Source organism: Parus major, chromosome 19 (genome assembly GCF_001522545.3).
Source record: "Parus major isolate Abel chromosome 19, Parus_major1.1, whole genome shotgun sequence".
NCBI classification, from domain to species: Eukaryota; Metazoa; Chordata; class Aves; order Passeriformes; family Paridae; genus Parus; species Parus major.
Genome location: NC_031787.1, coordinates 6,658,895 through 6,677,819, shown reverse-complemented (window position 1 = coordinate 6,677,819; position 18,925 = coordinate 6,658,895). Strand labels below are relative to the sequence as shown.

At 56.0% G+C, this 18,925-nt stretch overlaps 3 protein-coding genes across 4 annotated transcripts in view; 2 read left to right on the top strand and 1 right to left on the bottom strand.

Moving 5' to 3' along the window:
• The first annotated feature begins 40 nt into the window (after nt 1-40).
• Nucleotides 41-9,187, top strand: SLC47A1 (solute carrier family 47 member 1). The gene is made up of 17 exons (XM_015647036.2): nt 41-166; nt 1,943-2,044; nt 2,497-2,565; nt 2,885-3,033; nt 3,177-3,219; nt 3,834-3,878; nt 4,240-4,337; nt 4,579-4,676; nt 4,994-5,107; nt 5,297-5,364; nt 5,714-5,822; nt 6,214-6,289; nt 6,577-6,646; nt 7,201-7,333; nt 7,623-7,717; nt 7,950-8,031; nt 8,351-9,187. Exons 1-17 carry the CDS (start codon nt 71-73, stop codon nt 8,584-8,586), a joined length of 1,683 nt encoding a protein of 560 aa, XP_015502522.1. The 5' UTR covers nt 41-70; the 3' UTR covers nt 8,587-9,187.
• Nucleotides 9,188-9,874: 687 nt separating this feature from the next.
• On the top strand, nt 9,875-16,186 carry LOC107212966 (multidrug and toxin extrusion protein 1-like). 2 transcript variants are annotated; one of them, XM_015646920.2, is made up of 18 exons: nt 9,875-10,024; nt 10,332-10,496; nt 10,581-10,682; nt 10,855-10,923; nt 11,187-11,335; nt 11,430-11,472; nt 11,576-11,620; nt 12,251-12,348; nt 12,499-12,596; nt 13,082-13,195; nt 13,283-13,350; nt 13,588-13,696; nt 13,830-13,905; nt 13,984-14,053; nt 14,333-14,465; nt 14,749-14,843; nt 15,182-15,326; nt 15,647-16,186. In XM_015646920.2, the coding sequence occupies exons 1-18, from the start codon at nt 9,908-9,910 to the stop codon at nt 15,853-15,855; spliced, it is 1,905 nt and encodes a 634-aa protein (XP_015502406.1). In that variant the 5' UTR covers nt 9,875-9,907; the 3' UTR covers nt 15,856-16,186. The 2 variants fall into 2 exon arrangements, with proteins under 2 accessions (XP_015502406.1, XP_015502405.1); XM_015646919.2 differs by having other exon boundaries at nt 15,644-16,186.
• An 82-nt stretch (nt 16,187-16,268) lies between these two features.
• Nucleotides 16,269-18,925, bottom strand: part of ALDH3A2 (aldehyde dehydrogenase 3 family member A2) — a 13,047-nt gene continuing 10,390 nt past the window's right edge. Inside the window, exons 9-12 of the mRNA XM_033518968.1 lie at nt 18,866-18,922; nt 18,222-18,321; nt 17,322-17,557; nt 16,269-17,175 (exon numbers count right to left, since the gene is read on the bottom strand). Coding sequence (XP_033374859.1) covers nt 17,149-17,175; nt 17,322-17,557; nt 18,222-18,321; nt 18,866-18,922 — 420 coding nt within the window. The 3' untranslated portion in view covers nt 16,269-17,148. The remainder of the gene's footprint in view (nt 17,176-17,321; nt 17,558-18,221; nt 18,322-18,865; nt 18,923-18,925) is intronic.

Sequence of the window (18,925 nt, the reverse complement as noted above, 5' to 3'; positions counted from 1 at the left end):
GCCCCGGGGGCGGGGACGGGCGGACAGTGCCATAGGGCGGGCGGAGGAGGCGCGGGCGGTACCGGCGGCGATGGCGGCAGCGCGGTGCCTGCGGGAAGCCCGGCGCCTCCTGCCCGCGGGAGCACGGCAGGAGTGCTTCGAGCTGGCCCGGCTGGCGGGACCCGTGGTGAGACCCTGGGCTGGGTGAGACGGGGAGGGACACTCGGGGGACACGATGCCCTCCCGCCGGAGGTGCGGGAGCGCGTCCCTGGGACGGGGATCGCGGCGGGGCTCGGCTGTCCGCAGCCGGGCAGCGCTCCCCGGGCTCTCCGGGATGCCGAGGAGGGAGACCTCTGGCCTGCCGGGTTTCGGCTGCCTCCAGGCTCCGGGCAGGGCTCTGCCACCGGAGCCGTACCTCCCGCCGTGCCGGGGTTGGCGCCCGGATCCTTTCATTTTAGCCCACGTGCTCTTGCTGCTGCCCAGCGTGCTCCCTGCAGCACGGCTGTGGAAGAGCGGTGGTGGGCTCGGGGAAGGGCACCAAGCTGTTAAACTGCTCACTGAAATCAGACCTGAGCCCTGGCCATTCACCCCTTGGGTGACAAGTGAATCACTCTGTGTAGTGCCAGCTCCATAGCTGACCCTTCCAGCGGGCTCTGGGTGCCCTATGTCTGTCTGTCCTGAAATCCTCCCTGGACTGGAACTGCTGTTTGCCATTTGTCTGGACCATCTGGAGGGAAATGGACCCTTTGGTAGTTGGCACAGGCTGCTGAGCACATTTTGCAGAGGCTTCTGCCAAGGGGAACCATGCACCACAGCCCTGCTCTTAATCACTCGTGTGTGAAATTTTGTGCTTTTAGTCTTCTGCTATATCTGGTAAATAAGGATCAGCTGCTAAACTTCTTCCCTGACATCAAATCCCTGACCTGCTATGTCCAGTCAGCAGAGGAAGTCTAGTTTCAGTTTCTGCAGCTGAATACATCAAGCCCCCTCATTCCCTTCAACCATCCTGCCTGCAGCACAGCCTGCTCCTCCATGTGCACAGACACCTCAAACCCAAACCTACAGCTGCTGTTTAATGATCATTGCATGATAAACGCTGAGCTGGGACCATGCTGGAGGTACAGACCCCTCCTGTGGGGATTGCTCACAGCAGTAGTCGAACATGCCTGGGCCTGGCAGCAGGACTGCATCTGCAGGCAGCAGTGGGAGGTCTGCAGGGGTGGAGGGATTGTTCTGCTCTTCCTCTGACCCCTCAGAGCTGGTTTTCCAGCAGCTCTGGGCTCTGGTCTTGCCAACTGCTGTGTGGGAAGGAGCATGAACAGCTGCTGGGCATGGTTTCCATGTGCCCACCCCTCAGTGGGTATAAATGTCCCTAACTCCTGCCATCTGTTTCAAGCTGTGCCATGACTCTGTGCCCTGGGTGCCTGTAAGGGGGACATCCTCTTGCCAAAGGAAAATGAGATCTGGAGTGAATCCCTGCTGCAGCATTGTTACACACTGCTGGCAAGGAACATGCAGACTGGCCTTTGTGTCTCTCCAGGAGAGAGGATGTTGTGGTTTTGGAGGATAGTTTTTTACAGATGCACACAGATGTGGAAAAGCACTGGGATGTTTTATTTTCCTTCTCTATGAAGCCTTCATCCTGGGAAAGAGGATTTCTAGTGAAGTCCTTAAGCCTCTCTTAAATGGGGTCATCTGGCAGATTGGCTGTGTAACACCAAAATATCACAGGGCAGGTAGATGTTGGCTTTGAAAGACAAAGCTACTGAGACTGTGTTTGAGTCCTGGAGCTGCCTCCTCTGCCCAGCAGTGTTGGCAAGCAGGGACAGGTTCCCAGGCCTCAAGTCATGGACAGAAACACAAGGAAACCTGAGTGTTCATAGTCCATCTCCTGGGGGAGGGGTGGTGTTCCACAAGCCCTAACAGGTCCTCATTTCACCATCTCCTTCTCCTCTCATCCTAGTTCTTTGCCCAGCTGCTGGGGTTCCTGATCAGCGTGGTCAGCTCCATCTTCTGTGGCCACCTGGGGAAAGCCGAGCTGGATGCTGTCACCCTGGCTGTGTCCGTATGTATTGCTCCACTTCCCCTTGGATTTAAAACATATGAATTATATATCACCAGAAAAAAAAAAAAACCCTGAAAAAAACCAGACCTGTAGGAATGTATATGTGAGGGCTCTGTTCTTTTTTTTTTTCATTGCCCTGAGCACAGGAAGGAGAGGGGAGTTGAGCAGTCAGAGTCTGTGCCAGTGCAAGGCCAACACCTGAGAGCCTCTGGCCAGCTCCCTGAACCCACCAGACCTGGGCATGTAGCCAGGAGCAGCACTGTTTGTGGTGCTCTAGATCTTCACCCTTTGCTAGAAGATCCTTTTCCTCACTATTTAGTTAATGAGTCTGTGTTATTCTGAGAAATAGAGAAGGACTGGAAAACTTCCCAAAAACTTGTAGCAGAACTGTCTCCCCACCCAGCTGGGAGGGAGGCAGTACTGTGGGCCAGCTTCCCCTGTCTCTCCTCCAGGTTATCAACGTGACAGGCATCTCCATCGGTTCTGGCTTAGCCTCAGCATGTGACACACTGATGACCCAGGTCAGTAGCAGCTCCCCCAGCCTGGGGCTGTTTGCTGGTGGTGTCTCTCCTCCTGTGCAGTGTGATCTGGGCACAAAGGGCAGGGCCGTGGCAGCTGCCAGACAGAACAGAGTTGCAAACACTCTGGCTGGAGCCTGCTCCCTCCCCAAGGAGCCCTGGGTGCCAAGGGTTTGCAATCTGCAAGTTACACCCAACCAGTCTAGTATTTACAGCTGCAGGGCATGGGAAAGGCATTTGATTGTCCTGTTGTTGCCCTGAGTGTTTGCCCAGCCCCTTTGGCTCCCTGTGATGCCCACCTTGAGTCTCTCTCCTGACACAGACTTATGGCAGCAAGAACCTGAAGCAGGTGGGCACCATCCTGCAGAGGGGCATCCTCATCCTGCTGCTGTTCTGCTTCCCTTGCTGGGCCCTCTTCATCAACACTGAGAGGATCCTCCTGCTCATCCGGCAAGACGCCGAGGTCTCCAGGTCAGGGGTGAGATCCAGCCCTTCTGGATCAGGCATTTGCCATGGAATGTTGAAATCAAGGCTCATGGAGCTTGAGTGCACCGCTGTTTGGCTTGGCTCTTGCTTTGCTGTATCATTAACTGGGGAAACAACTCTCTTTCCAGGTTAACTCAGCTCTACGTGATGATCTTTATTCCAGCACTTCCTGTAAGTCTCTGCTAAAGCTGTTAGAAGTTATGTATACCTTAGGAACACCAGGGAAAGGAGGGAGGGCCTCTGCTGTGTGGTTCACAGGGCAGCTTTAAGGTTTTACAGCATGTCCCTTGACCTTGTGCCTTACCCGATGTGCACAGGCCAGCAGCTGCTGGACCAGCAAACAGGGGCTCTCTCATCTTCCTGTGCAAAGGCTTTTGCTGTGGCCACATAACTTGTGATGGACATTGGAACCAGGGCCTTCAGACTCACTCTTAGCCCTGAGATAAAGGCTGGGGCTGTTCCCACACTTACAGTGGCTGGGCTCTGACTCCTCTGAGGCAGGGAGCAGCACCCCTGTGGGATAAGGGTCTGTAGGTTTATCCTTTCTTCCAAGCTTTCCAGGCTTTCTCACGCTGTTGAGAAAGCATTGGAGATTTCCCATTTGGAGGCTGATCTGTCTGCAATGGGAATGTGCTTTCTGTCTCTTGGTTTTGGGTGCTGGCAGTGCTTCAGCTGGAGCACAGGGGTTTTGGAAGAAGGTGGAGAGGGGTTGATCAGTCAGTGTTCAGTGGTCACTTGGCTGTTGAACCACAGTGTGGTGATGAACTGAATTCTGACTTTTGCAGGCGGCGTTTCTGTACCAGCTGCTGACAAGATATTTACTGAGTCAGGTATTGTATCATTAGTCAGCTTCTGGCCATGGAATAAAGGTATTCCCAGGAACATGGATAAACTTGGGGATCTCAAGTTCTGGGGAGAGCTGAGGTATGTGTGATGAGCCAGCCCTGGCTGAGCTCATAGGAACCACCCTTAGCTGGCTCTATTTCCTATGTGTTTTATGGGTTGTACCAGCTCCTGGGCTCGGCTTGTCACCTCCTGCATGTCTCACACAGCCCAGCCTCACCTGGAACATGAGCTGCATTCTTTGGCTTTCCCCTTGGGCATTGCTGGAGGTCTCCTTTGTCTTCACTGGATGGGGCTTGGGCTGCATTTTTGGAGAAGCAAATTCCAAAGTTCCTCCTTGGCTTCCAGGAGATCATTATGCCTCAGGTGGTGACAGGGATTGCAGCCAACATCCTCAATGCGGCCATGAACGCCTTCCTCCTCTATGCTCTGAAGCTGGGCTTGGTGTAAGTGTGAGCAGGGTACAGTCTCTCCCTGTGTGCAGGGGTTTGCTCAGGGCATGAGGGGGTTCCCTGGGTGCCCAGTTCTGTCACCCCCTCCCTCCAGCCCCCAGTCTGCAAATCTGAGGCTGGAGGGGTCTGTCCCGTATCTGCAGCAAGGTTGCTGTGGGTGGCCTTGGGTCTGTCCTGCTGTGGCTGAGGAGGTGGGCAAGGATGTCAGCTGTGACCTGCCTGTCTCTCTCCCCAGGGGCTCTGCCTGGGCTAACATGGTTTCTCAGTACACCCAGGTCATCCTCCTTGTCCTTTACATGTGGTGGAAGAAGATCCATGTGAAGACCTGGGGAGGTACTGTTCTGTCTTAACCCTTCAGAATTCCAGTGTCTGACCCTGGGAATTTGGCACTGTCACCAGTGTGTGACAAAGGGATTGCCATCCCCTCACAGTGGGAAGATGCTGTAGCCATGTCCTCAAGGCCTTTAGTGTAGCTCCAAATACATTATTGGCAAATCCTGTGTCTCAGGAATGCAGCGTGGCACAGCAGCAATCCTGGGCTGATGTCCTGTGAACTGCAGGGGTGGTTGTCCTCAGAGAGTGGATGTGGCTCTCCCAAAGGGGAGCAGATGGATAACACATGTTCATTCTGCTTCACCTCCTCCTGTCAGGTTGGAGTAGGGAGTGCCTCGTGGACTGGGGCTCCTTCATCTGGCTGGCAGTGCCTGGCATGGTCATGATGTGTATTGAGTGGTGGACCTTTGAGATTGGGAGCTTCTTGGCTGGTGAGTCCAAATCCTCTTTCCCCTCTGGTTCCTGATGGCTGCTTGAGCGTGTCCCCAGAGCCCCACTGCCAGCAGCAGCCTCCTCACCCACAGGGCTGGGTCTGCAGCACCCTGCAGGTGTTCCCATCTATTCCATGGGGATAGATGCCTCCTTTTCAGCAAACCAAGGAGGTGGCAAATCTTTTCCAGGGCTGATCGGTGTGGTGGAGCTGGGTGCACAATCTGTCATCTATGTGCTCGCCTGTGTCGCGTACATGGTAAGGGCTGGGGGTGTGAATCCCCAAACAGCCTGGGAGGAACCCCAAAGCAGTGGCTCTGTGGTTCAGTGCTGAGGTGGGAAGCAGGGGTTGGTACCAGGCAGGTGATGCCTCTCAAGCCTGTACATCCAGGATGTGCTGCAGACAGAAAATCTCTTCACTGCAGCAATGCCAGTTTGTCCCAAATTCCCCACTGGGGAAGAAGAAAATCCCTGCAGGCTCTGCTGTCCCTGCAGGCTCTGCTGTCCCTGCAGGCTCTGCTGTCCCTGCAGGCTCTGCTGTCCCTGCAGGCTCTGCTGTCCCTGCAGGCTCTGCTGTCACTCACCTCCTCTTGTCTCCTGTTTCTTAGGTGCCTCTGGGCATCAGCGTGGCTGCAAGTGTCAGAGTAGGGAATGCCTTGGGAGCAGGGGATGTGGAGCAAGCCAAGACCTCCTGCATCACTGCACTGCTGTGCACAGGTTAGTGCAGTCCTGCAGAGCAGAATAAAGGGCAATTATCAGCAAATGGTTCAGTTTCCCTCCCTCAAGGCCAGGGACCTCCCATAGGAACCCAGTCCCACTTGTTTGGACCCTTTGGGCAAGGCAAGATCCTGACTCATCTTTTCTGTTATGAGCCTGGTGCAAAGGTTTTGATAATAAAAAATGTGGCTTAGTGTTCTGTCCTCACACTCCCAGAGAGTAGAGGGAATATCTGGGGAGAGTGAGAGGAAAACAGACTTGTCCTCTGCTGCAGTATCATTTGAGGTCAGCAAAGTCCAATCCCCACCACGTGGAGCCCCTGAGGTCTGGGCCTGGTCAGGAGCAGGATGTGCTGCCCTTGAAGCAATTTGACTATTCCTTTTTCTTTCAGGAGTTTTTGCTGTGGTGGTTGCAGCATTACTGGGGAGCCTAAGGGATGTGGTGGGATACATCTTCACCAATGACAAGTAGGTTAACAGCTTTGTTTAAGTATTATTTCCTTCTTGGAGGGTGTTATTAATACCCTAGAAGCTGCTGCTTTATGAACCCCAGAGTTCATAAACTCCCATCTGGCAAACATTCCTCAAAAGTTCCTCCCCATTTCCCAGCCTCCCTGGGCAGCACAGCTGCTTCTAACACTGGGACACTACCGTGGTACCAGGCTGGGATCAGGGAATAGGGATCAGCCTTTGTGGTTGAACCAGGGACCAGATGGTGCTGCTTCCCCTGATCAGTCCTTCCATCTTCCCAACAGGGAGATTGTCAGCTTGGTGTCCAAAGTGATGCTCATCTTTGCTCCTTTCCACTTGCTGGATGCAACAGCAGTGAGTATTCCTCACATGGAGTGACTCCTCTCTGCAGCTTGGGGTGCAAAGCTGCCTGAGGCCCACTCTGGACCTGTAAAAATGATCCAGAGAAGCAAATGGAGAAAGTGTCAAAGCAGCTGCTTGTGTTACCTGTAATACCTGGGTACTCTCTGGGCTTGTAGCTGTCCCTTGGCATTGCTGCAGACACCCCAGTTGTTCCTCCTCTTTTCCCCTGACCAAGGCTCCAGCTTTTTACTGGTTTATCAAAGCAACACAAGTGAGCAGCTGGGTGTTCAGAGATACCAGGTTATCCCAGCACACTGGGATACTCAATAGACAGTAATGTTGGCCTGTTTCCTCCTGCCATGTCCTGGGGGAGGCACCTGGGCACTGTGGGGAAGCTCTTGGGGATCTTCTGTGTTGGCAGCTGGAGCGAGACGAGCCCCACATCACGTTCTTCAGAATTTGCTGCCTCTTGGCTTGGTGGGGCAGTGCTGTGGGTTTCCCTGTCCCCAGGGCTGTGTCCTGCCCGAGGGTCAGCTGGCAGTGACCCCTCTGGCTGCTCTCCCCAGGCGACGTGTGGCGGGGTGCTGCGAGGAACAGGCAGGCAGAAGCTGGGCGCCATCGCCAACGCCGTGGGATATTACACCATCGGCTTCCCCATCGGCATCTCCCTGATGTTTGCAGCCAAGATGGGGGTGTTAGGTACGTGTGCCCTCCAGCTGGCATGGTATTAGCTGTGTTGAACAAAGGCTCAGCCCTGGAAATCATGCCCAGATCTTCCTTTGGCTCAGTGGGGCCGGATTGCACACTGCTGTGTTTGGGGCAGGCAGTAAATCCCAGTAAACACCCCAGTAAGTCCAGGTTTACTCCCAGCTTCCCCAGGAGCTGTTTCCTCGAAAGCTCTTGGGCTGAATCCTCGGGTATTCTGGCAGTGAGTGGCAAAGGCAGGTTTTTCTCAAGCCCTCTCTGAAGTAACTTCCCCCTGCTGCAGGTCTGTGGGTTGGGATGATCATTTGCATCTCCGTGCAAGCCCTTTCCTTCTTGGCTTTTGTTATCCGCATGGATTGGAGGAAAGCTGCAGAGGAGGTGAGAATTGTGCTTTTCTCGGGTAATTCTTGCAAGGTGCTGAGTTAACTCCTGTTTCAGTACAACACTACAGCCCTCTAGGAGGTGTGAGAAGTGAACTGGGGTCTGTCCCTCTCCTGTAGCAGAGGAGCAGTTTGGTACTGAGAATGCTTGTCTTGGGAGAGTGGAGGGTTTTTTGGGCTGGGCAGGACACCCTTGCCCTGAGAAGAGCAACTCTTCCCGGTGTTCTTAGGCTCAAGTCCGAGCTGGAATGAAAGAACAAGTGGAAGATGTGAACTCCAATGGCACAGCTGCTAACAAAACATCTGCTGTGGGTATGTAGCCGGGCCTGACACCAGGCAGGGAGCCCAAATTCTCCACCCAACCCCTTCCTTTCCTTCCCAATTGTGGCAACCATGTCTGTCCTGGAGGCTCAAATGGCTGGAGAGAGCACGGTGCCTGGTGCTGGCCCTGGGCCAGTGCCACTTGTCCTGCACTGAGTAATGGGGTACAAGATACAGCTTGCAGCTGTGTGTCCCAGTGTCCCCAGGCCTGGGGAAAGGACTGAGAACTATCACAGGTGCTTGTGCTGTATCAGCCTGGAGGCCCCTGGCTGGGCTGTGCAGCCTCCCTGCAGCACTCTCTGTCCCACAGGTTACACCTCCCTTGACACGGACACCGGGGACACCACGGTCCTGCCTGAGAGCATCGTGGTGGGCGAGAGGCAGCCTGACCATGAGCTCACCACACAGGAGGAGCTTGTAGTTGTCCCTGTTCTTCCTCCTGTGGCTTGGAGGTCTGTGATCCTCCGCCGTGTGCTGGCTGCTGCTGCTGCCATCGCCGTCCTGCTGGTGGGAGTTCTGGTCCGGCTCCTGACTGGCAATGGCTAAAACCAGGGACACTGGGGAGCTGTGCACAGAGCAGGAGAGCATGTGGCAGTGTCCCAGAGAATGGTGTGGGGAAGCAATTCCCCCTCGGTGCCTTACAAAAAGTCCTTTTGTACGGTTTCTGGTTAACTGACAATGTTTTATTCCACACACAGAGTTCTTAAAGGGGGTGAGGATGTGGCACCTGGATAAAAAAGGCTTGAGAGCTGGTTCCTCTCCTGCAGTGCACTGGGCTGTCACTCAGGAGCGGTGGGAGTGTATCCTGGGGCTGACCTGGGAGGGAGACAGGGTCCTGGTGCTGCTGTCTTGCTCTCTGGGACGTTGGACCATGTCATTTGCTCCTGGCAGAGGCTCCTGCTGCCCACAGCATGTTTCCTCACTCACCAGCCTGTACCAGCATCTTGGGGTAGCAAATCCCACTTGCAGCCGCTGTGGCAGTACAGAAAAACTGGGTTTTGCTGGAAGATACCTGACTGCTGTTGGGTGCTGGCTGCTGGCCCTGACCCTGCTCTTCCTCTGCAGGGCAGGCACAGGGCCTAAAGCAACTCTTCTTTGCACTTTTGTAAGGTGGGATTTTGATACAATAAAGTTTTCTGAGAAAATATTAGGCTGTTTAATATGGTGTGAGCGTGACTCTGGGCATTGTCAGGACTGTGCTGTTAAGAGGAAAGATGGTGGGTGGGTCTGGTGCTGGCCCTGAGGTTTGGGGCTGGCTCCAGACAGTGTTATCACTCTTCCCCTTGGGTACAAAAACAAGATTTGTTGTTGTCATGGTTGTTGAGCGCCATGGAAGAGGGAGGCTGTGTTGCTCAACCTTACAGAGCCATCAAAGAACTCCCTATGTCATAATGCAAAACAGCCCAGCTCTGAATCCATCTGGGCCTGTCCTGTGGCTGAGTGACTGTGACATGTCAGCTGCTGGCTCCTGGCAAGTCAATACCTCATACAGGTGTGACACCTGCCTGTCACCCCACAGCTCTCCTGCTGTTGGTAGCCTGTGAATGAAAAAATGTGACACAAACAAGCTTGAAGCTGCCACCATCCCCAACATCAGTGGGAGGAGGTGGCAGACTCTTCCCTGCTCGGAACCGCGGTAGGTTTGGGATGGGAGTGAGGGGAGAGCAGGAAGGTGTCTCGCTGTGTCCCATGAGTTATCCAGCCCCACTCCGTGCAGGTGGGGTCTGCACCGGGCAGCATCTCCCCTCCCTGCCGGGCCAAGGACGCTGCATTCGGCCTGGGGGAGCGGTGCCAGTGAAACCCGACACGGTGGGGCTGTGCCAGGGACAGCTGGAGCCAAGGGGGCCGGCTTGTCCTGGCCGCTGTGATGGGGACGAGCGGGACAGTGCGGCCGGCAGCAGCTCACACAGCCGCACACACACAGCCACAACGGGAGCAGCAGCCCCAGCCCGCCGGCCGGGGCAGCCGTGCCGGAGCAGGAGAGGTAGGAGGAGGGCTCACAGGGTGGATTTAGGCTGGCTCAGCCCCTAAGGCTGGCTCAGGACAGGCAGCGGGAGCCTTGCATGGTGCGTCCGCGCTGCTCTGCGCTGCCCGGAGCCTCGCTGGGCTCCGCCACGCCGTGTCCTGCCCTGCCCCGCTGCCCACGCTCCCCGTGGCCAGCCCAGAGCAGGGAGCTTGGGGCCGGATCGTCCGGCCCCGGCTGAAGTTCACCCCAGCGTGGTTACACATTGCTCGGCCCAGCGGGGTTTAACAGAGCGCGGAGGAAGGGGCTCGTTCCACTCCCCCGGCAGGGCAGCATGAAGCCGGAGAACTTCCCCGAGGAGAATGGCTTCGGGGAGGGAAGGGATGCTGGCCAGGGCGATCTCACACCCGGGAGCTGCCAGAAGAAACGCCGCTGGATTCCGGAAAACTTCTGGGAGGACGTGAGGCAGCTGCTGGTGCTGGCGGGGCCGCTGGTAAGGAGCCGGGAGGGGAGACTCCCCCAGCACAGCACCCCTGCTCACCTCCATCCCTAACCTTCCGCTCTCCTCCGTGCCTAGATCCTCATCCAGCTGCTGATCTTCCTGATCCACCTTGTCAGCTCCATATTCTGTGGCCACCTGGGCAAGGTTGAGCTGGCCTCTGTCACGCTGGCCATCGCTGTAAGCATTCCCGGGGCCGGGCACCAGATCCCTCCCTGCTGACACCGGGAGGAGATGTGGCATGGGAAAAGGACAGAGGAGATTTCAGACTCCTGCTTTTTCTTTCAGCCCCTCTTCCCTACCTGAAAGTCTTAAATGCTCACCTTCCATCCTTGTTTTTTTTAACTCACAGGTTATAAATGTCACTGCCATCTCTGTAGGTTACGGTTTGACTTCAGCGTGTGACACCTTGATATCCCAGGTGGGTAGGAAATGCTGACACTCATCCTGGGGAGTGTGGGGTGGTTTCCAGCATGAGCTGATCATACCCAGGCACCACATGGAGCCCTGGCTGCTCCTGCGAGCTGGGGAAGCTTATCCCCAGGTAACAATCCCATAACGAGGAGGTCCACTCTCCAAATCCTTCCCAGGAGGTTTTCAGGGTGGTCAGGGCTGCTCCATGCTTTTCAGGGCCCCTTTTCCCCCAGCACCAGCTGATTTCACTGCTATCCTCTCACCTTGCAGACCTATGGCAGCAAGAACCTGCTGCGTGTGGGGGTGATCCTGCAGCGTGCCACCATCATCATCCTCCTCTGCTGCTTCCCCTGCTGCGCCATCCTCATCAACATCGAGGAGCTGATGCTGGTCATGCAGCAGGATCCCGAGGTCTCCAGGTTGGGTGGTCCCCTCATCCCTCCCCAGTGTGGACGGGCTGAGAGGAGGGTGGCCGTGGCCATGCCCCTCCCTGACCCCCCTCTGTACCCCCAGGTTGACCCAGCACTACGTGAATGCGTTTCTCCCTGCCCTCCCGGTGAGTGCCCGTGGGCATCCTGGATGCCACCTGCCCATGGGGACAGGCTGTCCCCATCCTACAGCTCAGCACTGCCTCATCCCATCCAAAATTTCCTTTGCAGGCGGTTTTTCTGTATAACCTGGAGACAAGATACCTGCAGAACCAGGTGGGTCCCAAAGTCCTCACACCCACCCTGGCTCAGGGCTCCCTTCCACAGTGCACCCAGGGCTTCCATGCTCGCTGTTCCCAGTGACAGGGTGCCCAGGTACCCCAAAACAGCTCTGACCTTGTAGATCAGTGTTGCTGTAGGACACACAATGACTCACACAGACACAGCTCCCGTTTAACAGGGAAAAAATGGTTTTATTCTTACAACTTCAGTATTTATAGATTTTTGGCCATGAACAGGGATTTGATAGTTAGGTTACCACCTTTCAAATCACACTGTCATGTGAGACATCCATCAAAGGACATGTATCAGAAAGAATGTATACATATCTATGTTTACAGTCACTGTCCTGGGAAAGTTCTTAGAAACTGTCAACAAGATCGGAAAACTGAGTTTTCAGGGTGACAGATCAGCCCATCCCACAGCCAGCTGTATCCATCCATCTCCCATCATACTTCCCCACATCAGGATTTACCTCCATCACAGTCATTTTCCAAGCAGATGACATCACTGGAAGTTTGAGGGGTTTTTTAGGGGGGGAAAGGCACTGAGAGTGGGGCTGGGGGAACCTTCACTCATCCCTCCCAAAACCTCTGTGAAGACCCCCCCATCTCCTCCTCTTTGCAGATGATCATGTGGCCACTGGTGCTGAGCGGGGTCATCGGCAACATCGTCAACGTGGCTGCAAACTACGTCCTCCTCTACGTGTTCCACCTGGGCATCACGTGAGTAGCACCTGCGTCCCCTGGAGAGAAAACAGGGCACCTGGCAATGGCAGGGGAATGCTGAGCTCTCAGGGGTACAGTGGGATGTCTTTTTCCACCCTGAGGGGGGCACAAGCAGGATTCCAATGACCTTTCTCACTTCCTCTGCAGGGGCTCTGCCTGGGCCAACACCATCGCTCAGTATTCACAAATGATTTTCTTGTTCCTGTTCATCATAGGCAGGAAACTCCACTTGAACACGTGGGGAGGTAAGGGCATCTCCCCTGGTTCCTCTGCTTTACCCTGACATGTCCATAAAACTTCTGTCAGGTGTTCTTGATAGAAGAGGAATTCTGCTCGTCCTGATGGTGAAATATTAACCCCAGCCCGAGGTGCCACAGTGCTGCTTCAGTGGCAGCTCGTCACATGCCAGCACTGGCAGAGCTGTGTGATCAGCACTAAACATTAATTCTGCGGAAATGAAACTTTCTGCTGAGGCTTTGGAAGTTCAGCCCCAAAGCCGGATGAGCACAGATGTGAGCAGGAGGCTGTCCTTGGACACCGCTCGGGGAGGGATGGGCTGAGGCTTGTGCTGCTCTGTGGCCCATGGGACAGCAGCAGAGAGGTTGTTGGTGGACACTGTGCTCCTGTGGAGCTGCTGGCTCTGAGAACAGGAATGGCACCTCCAGCTGCGCCAGGATGGAACACGTGGCCAGCCTGATCATCCATCAGGTGTCATTTCTCCTCTCAACAGGCTGGTCCAGCGAGTGCCTGCTGGACTGGGACAGCTTCACCTCCCTGGCTATCCCCAGCATGCTCATGATGTGCATCGAGTGGTGGACCTATGAGATTGGGAGCTTCTTGATAGGTCAGTGGAGAGGGGAGCTGCCAGGAGATGGCCAAGCTTGACCCAGAGCAGCACCCAGAGCCAGCACTGACCCCTCCTGTCCCACAGGACTGCTGAGCGTTGTCGAGCTCTCCGTCCAGTCCATCATCTATGAGGTGTCTGTTGTGGCTTTCATGGTAAGGGCTGGGTTATCACTGCAGACCAGGGCTCCATGGGGGCTGTCCTGAGACAGGCACACAGCAAAAATCAGCTCCAGCAAAGCCCCGTCCTCCCCTCTGCACTCGAGTCTCTCCCTGCCCCTGCCCATCCCTCCTTGCAGGGATGCTTTAACTCCATCCTGCTCTCTGCTGGCTCTCTGATCCCCCATCACTGACAAACCCATGGTCAGACACATGTGAGCCCTGTGCTTGCAGATCCCCCTGGGGCTGGGCACAGCTGCTGGTGTGCAGGTGGGCAACGCGCTGGGCGCCGGCGACATCGAGGCGGCCAAGAGATCCTCCAGCACCAGCCTGATCTGCACAGGTCAGTCCACAACAGCCTGGAAAGCCTCTTCCTGCTCCTTCCCATGGAGCAGGGAGTGTTTGCAGTTCTCTGCCTGCCTCTTCTCCCCCTGCTCTCCAGCCAGGTTGGGTTCAGCTCTGTGCCATGTTTTCAGGGGTGTTCTCCGTAATTGTGGGGTCCATTTTAGCTGCCACAAGGAATGTGCTGGGATACATCTTCACCATGGACAAGTGAGTGCCCCCAGCTCCTGGCCTCGGTGTGTGGAGGTCAGTTCTCAGAGGTGATCTGTGGCTTTCCTCCATCCCCAGGGAAATCATTGACTTGGTGGCGTGGGTCATGCCTGTCTACGTTGTCTTCCACCTGTTTGAAGCCATGACTGTAAGTCCCAAGGAATGCTTGCCATTTTCCATGGGGAACCTTGGTGCTCAGTAGCATTGTAGATCAGGCAGCTGAGGGTCCTTCAGCTGAGCACCAGTGCCCACACCAGGACCCTGCAGAGCTCCTGGGATCATCCCTTAGAAAACACTGAGCTCATAAAAGGATGGTGACCCATAGGACTGGGGCAGGACACATTCAGGGAGCTGGTGGTGGGGCTGGGTCACCTCCTGAATTCCATGGAGGTGCTCCCTGCCCCAGCCCCTCGTGCTTTCCTGGCAGGGTGCCTGCAGTGGGGTGCTCAGAGGAGTCGGGAAGCAGAAATTCGGTGCCATCCTCAACGCCGTGAGTTACTACGGTGTGGGCATGCCCCTGGCAGCTGTGCTGCTCTTCGTGGCCAAGATCGGCGTCATCGGTACTGACCGCTGGGCACTGCACCCCCAAACCCCCCACAGGCAGGTGCAGCTCCACTGGGGGCTCACCACAACCCTTGTGCCTGGCTCTGCCCCCCCTCTGACCTGCCTGGGCACACTGGGCTGGACTGGGGTGGCTCCTGCAGCTGTTGGGAGCTTTTACAACCTCAAAGCAGACACCCATGGCCACCCTGTGTCCCCATTGACCTGGGTGACATCCCCTTTCTGGACCTGATGTCCTGGGATGCTGGGTTGGCTCTGGCTGATGCTGTGTGCCCTCCACAGGCCTGTGGATCTCAATGCTCGTCTGCGTCTTCATCCTCTGCACCTGCTTCATCACCTACATCTCCCGCCTGAACTGGGAGAAGGCAGCTAAGGAGGTAATCCAGGCACTGACAGCACCTCCCTGCACTGGGAAGGTCCCCAGTGCCCTGCTGGGATGAGACAGGCTCAATCTCATGGCCAGTGCTGTTCTTTGGTGCCCTGAAGCAAAACCCAGCGCTCCCATGACGTCCCTGTATCCTTCCTGCACAAGCACTCAGTGGCCTTAGGGTTTCCCCCTGCTCCTTGTTTGGGGACACAAAGCTCAGAGCAGATGGGGTGACACCTCAGCCCTGCAGCCCTGAGCATCACCTTGTGCCTCAACAGCTCCAGGGAGACCTCAAGAGAGGCAACAGAGTGGGAATTCCCAACTAAAGCCAGCACATTCCCTCCCCAGGCTCAGCGCCGGGCGGGAGTGACCCAGCTGCCACCACCAGAGCTGCCGAGCCTGGGCCCTGAGCCCTCCAGCAAGGATCTGGACGTGGGACCAGCCCCCCAGCCCCACACTTACCTCCCTGCCAGGGCAGTGTTGGGGTCTGTCGGTACAGCAGGAGCGGGATGCTGCATGCAGGGGAGGGTTTGGGTTTGGGAAGGGTCACATAAGCCAGGAACAAGCCCACCAAACAGGGCAGAGAGTGTTGTGCTGGTGACACCCTCAGTTACTGGGAGAGCAGTAATTACAAGTGTGGGCTTGGGAGGGGTGCAGAGGGTGGTCAGTCCTCACCTCGGTCCCACCTCTAGGAGCAGGACCTGGTTGACATCTCCACACCCTGGGCTGCTCGTGCATTCCACCCCGTGACAAAACCCCCAAAAATCCCTCAGTGCCCCCCAGACCCCTCAAGCCCCTTTCTCTTTGCAGCAGGAATAGAAGTGCAGGATGACGTCGTGCTCACGGGCATCACCAGGACGGAGGGAGCCACGCAGCAGCTGGAGCTGCGGGAGGTCACCCCCGCTCCGGCCACCCCCGTGGTCACCAAGCAGCTCATCCTGCGCCGGGGGCTGGCCGTGGCCGCAGCCGTGGCCGCGCTCGCGCTCGGCATCGCCATAAAGCTGATCAGCAGCACAGGCTGACTCGCACCAAGGACTTTGGGGACTTGTTTTTGGGGTGAAAGCCTCTCCTGAGGGACAGGCGTACAAAGCACGGACCAGCCAGCGAGAAAACGGAGCGCACGCCTGTCCCGCAGGAGCCAAAGGGCTTCTGTCAAGGCTGAGCAGCGTTTGTGCAGGTACTGATTGAGAATGGGGCCCTGAGGCTGCCCTGGCACCCAAAATGCTGCTCTGGGCTGCCTGAGCGTGTGGGGCACCCCCAGCCCACACTGCCACCACCCACTGGAGCTGAGCACAGCCCAGCTCCCCCTGCTGCTCCATGACAAATGCCCAATAAAGAATAAACCTGGCTGGAGTGGGGCTGGCTCCTTGGGGTGCAGGGCTGGGGCCAGAGCAGGGAACATCCACACGTGGGTCTTGCCCTGCCCCATGTGCCCTTCGCAGTAAAGCAAAGGTTTTATTCAGCAAGGGTCAAGGTCAAGCGCTCAGTTACAAGTTTGGAGGTAAAAGACTACCCATAAACGAATAAAACCCTGAAATTCAGTTATAGAGGAGATGGCTGTGGAGATGGAGATGCTCTACCACTCTGGCTGAGGATGCCCCAGACCTGGGACTCCAGTTGCAGCAGTGCCCCTGTCTTTGCCCCAGTAGCCCCAAATGCAGCAGCACAACAGTCCCTGGAACTTCTCAAGTCCTTGGGACATTATGGCCACAGCTCAGGTCGCTTTTGTCACCACCTCTGGTGGCCTTTGCACACCTTGGATGGCTAAAGGTGGTTTCTCTGCAAGGAGCATCACCCATTCAGTCATGAGGCCCTTCAAGGATGAGATGCTGCAGGTTCTTCAAGGCTTCTTCCCTCTGCTCTGGGGATAACCAGCCTGGGCTGTCCCCTGCAGTGAGACCCTCATTTTCCAGGCTTATCTCTGTGATGGGGGCTTCCTCTGGGGATCAGGTGAGGTGTTACACAGATAACAGGCTCAGGAACGACTGGCTTTGTTTAGACACCCTTGTGACAAACACTCCCACGTTCCCAGGAGTTTTTAGAGGAGCTACTGTTTACAAAGCAGGGTGGATGCTGTTTCCTTCCATCTGCTACTCACTGCTCAGGCATGACCCACAGCCTAGGTCTGGATAGATTCCTGTTTCAGGAGGAGCTGGAGCCTTTAGCTTGGGGTGTCTCTGCTATAGATGCATTTTTTTTTTGTCTTCTACCTCTTCAGTGAATTGTCTACCTTGGAAGAAATGAAATTGCAGCAAAGGAAAGCTCAGCAGCAGGACTGCAGGGAGCGAGCAGCAGGTCCAAGGGCCGGCTGCCCATCACACCTCTCGCTGGGGGCACAACACCTGGAAAGGCACAGAAACAGGGATGAGTCCTCTAGGGAGGGAGCAGAGCTCAAAGAAATGGGGTGATGAAGGCTGAGGGCAGGTGGGGCTCAGGGAACAGAAATGGGAGCACACACTCACAGGCACAGCAGACACACAAAGCTCACCTTTGCCACCACGGCTTTCACTGCCGCCAGCAGGGCTGAGATGAACTGTCCCACCCTGCTCCTGTTACACTGCTTCACGAGGAAGAACTTGGCCAAATGCATCATCTCCATGCTGCCAGGTGGGTACCTCAGTTTGTTCACAGCCTCCCACCTCAGGTCCTTGACCAGGCAGGCGCGGCGGTGGGAGAAGGTCTCGAAGCTGTACCTGCCGTGGTAGGCGCCCATCCCGCTGTGCCCTGAGGGACACAGCCAGGCAGGTCACACCAGCCACAGGGACACCTGCGTTTCTCAAACTCAGTTTGGCAGCCCCCAGGACACAGGGAAAGCTTGGCCATGCTGCTTCTCAGGGCAGAGGAGCAAAGAGCAGCTTTTTTAACTTCACAGAAACAGTGAGGACACGCTCACTGCCTTGACCTGCTGCTTGTGTGAGACCACCCGTAAAATGTTAATGACACCAGTTCTCTTCTCCCAGGGCCAGCTTTGCTTTTCCCACAAAATTCTCACAGAGGTCAGGGACAGGAGGAGCTGGGCCTGTGATTTCAGGGGGTGGGACATGAGGAGGACACTTAACAAAACCCAAGACCTCAGCCCTGTGCCCACAGCCAAATGGTCTGTGACACAGGAGCCCGACAGCAGCTGTGGAAACTCAACCAGGCCATGGACAAATTCATCCCACACCTCAGCACAGGAGAACCAGAGCTCATTTATGTGCTGGGGGGTTTTCCTCTCTCACTGGGAGGCCTAATAACCAAAACACTAATAAGCCTTTTTACAAAGCAATCCACCCCAGAAAATAACATTAAATGCAGCTGGAAGTTCCTGAATCACCAAGTGGGCAGGACAGCTCCTGGGTCAGGGGCTGCTGCTGGTTGCTGTGCATGTGCTGGAGTAAGAACTCACCCACACCACCGAAGGGCAGACCTGGGACCACAGAGTGCATGATGACATCGTTGGCTGTCATGCCACCGCTGGAGGTCTCTGCTATCACCCGTCTGATCAGCTGCCCAACAATGGGAGAGGGCACAAATCAAATGGGACACCGTGAACCAGAGCAGGGAGGGTTCAAGGTGATGCTTCCATCCCCCTTTCTGGGGGGCACAGGCTGTGCCTTGTTCCATGAGAGAGGCCAGTTTACACCACTTAAGCACAGGATCTGCCCAGCTGGAGCAGCCACAAAATGAAAAGACTTCATGTCAGCCCAGGGTGCTGCTCAGCCCTCCCACCCAAACTGCCTGAGGCTGTTGTTCCAGGGCAAAGCCCTGACCTGAATTCCAGAGCTGGCAAACAGAGCCTGGAAATGGGGGCAGCAGACAGGGCAGGAAGCAGCGCCCACCTGTGTGGGTGGAGATGTGCAAACACAGAGCCCTTCAGCAGAAGACTGGGAGCCTCCAGCAGCTCTGGGCACTCTCATGGCCCCCAAATGCTGCAATTTACATGGAAAAGGAACTGACACTGACCCTACAGAGAGCTGTGTCTGGGACCAGCCATGTTCAGGATCCAGCTGTGCAGACACGCTCCCATGAGGGAGAACAGCCCAGACCCACCTGCTTGTTGTTGGAGAAGACATAAAGGGCAAGGGGCTTCTCCCGAAGATTGATGAACTC

What these genes read in the sequence shown, in the direction of transcription:
- SLC47A1 (XM_015647036.2), top strand. Translation starts at nt 71, where the DNA reads ATGGCGGCAGCGCGGTGCCTGCGGGAAGCCCGGCGCCTCCTGCCCGCG. An exon ending in GATTGGGAGCTTCTTGGCTG is followed by an intron (nt 5,108 to 5,296) that starts GTGAGTCCAAAT and finishes AATCTTTTCCAG; the next exon opens with GGCTGATCGGTGTGGTGGAG. An exon ending in AGCCAAGATGGGGGTGTTAG is followed by an intron (nt 7,334 to 7,622) that starts GTACGTGTGCCC and finishes CCCCTGCTGCAG; the next exon opens with GTCTGTGGGTTGGGATGATC.
- LOC107212966 (XM_015646919.2), top strand. Translation starts at nt 9,908, where the DNA reads ATGGGGACGAGCGGGACAGTGCGGCCGGCAGCAGCTCACACAGCCGCA. An exon ending in CTGTCACGCTGGCCATCGCT is followed by an intron (nt 10,683 to 10,854) that starts GTAAGCATTCCC and finishes TTTAACTCACAG; the next exon opens with GTTATAAATGTCACTGCCAT. An exon ending in CAGGATCCCGAGGTCTCCAG is followed by an intron (nt 11,336 to 11,429) that starts GTTGGGTGGTCC and finishes CTGTACCCCCAG; the next exon opens with GTTGACCCAGCACTACGTGA.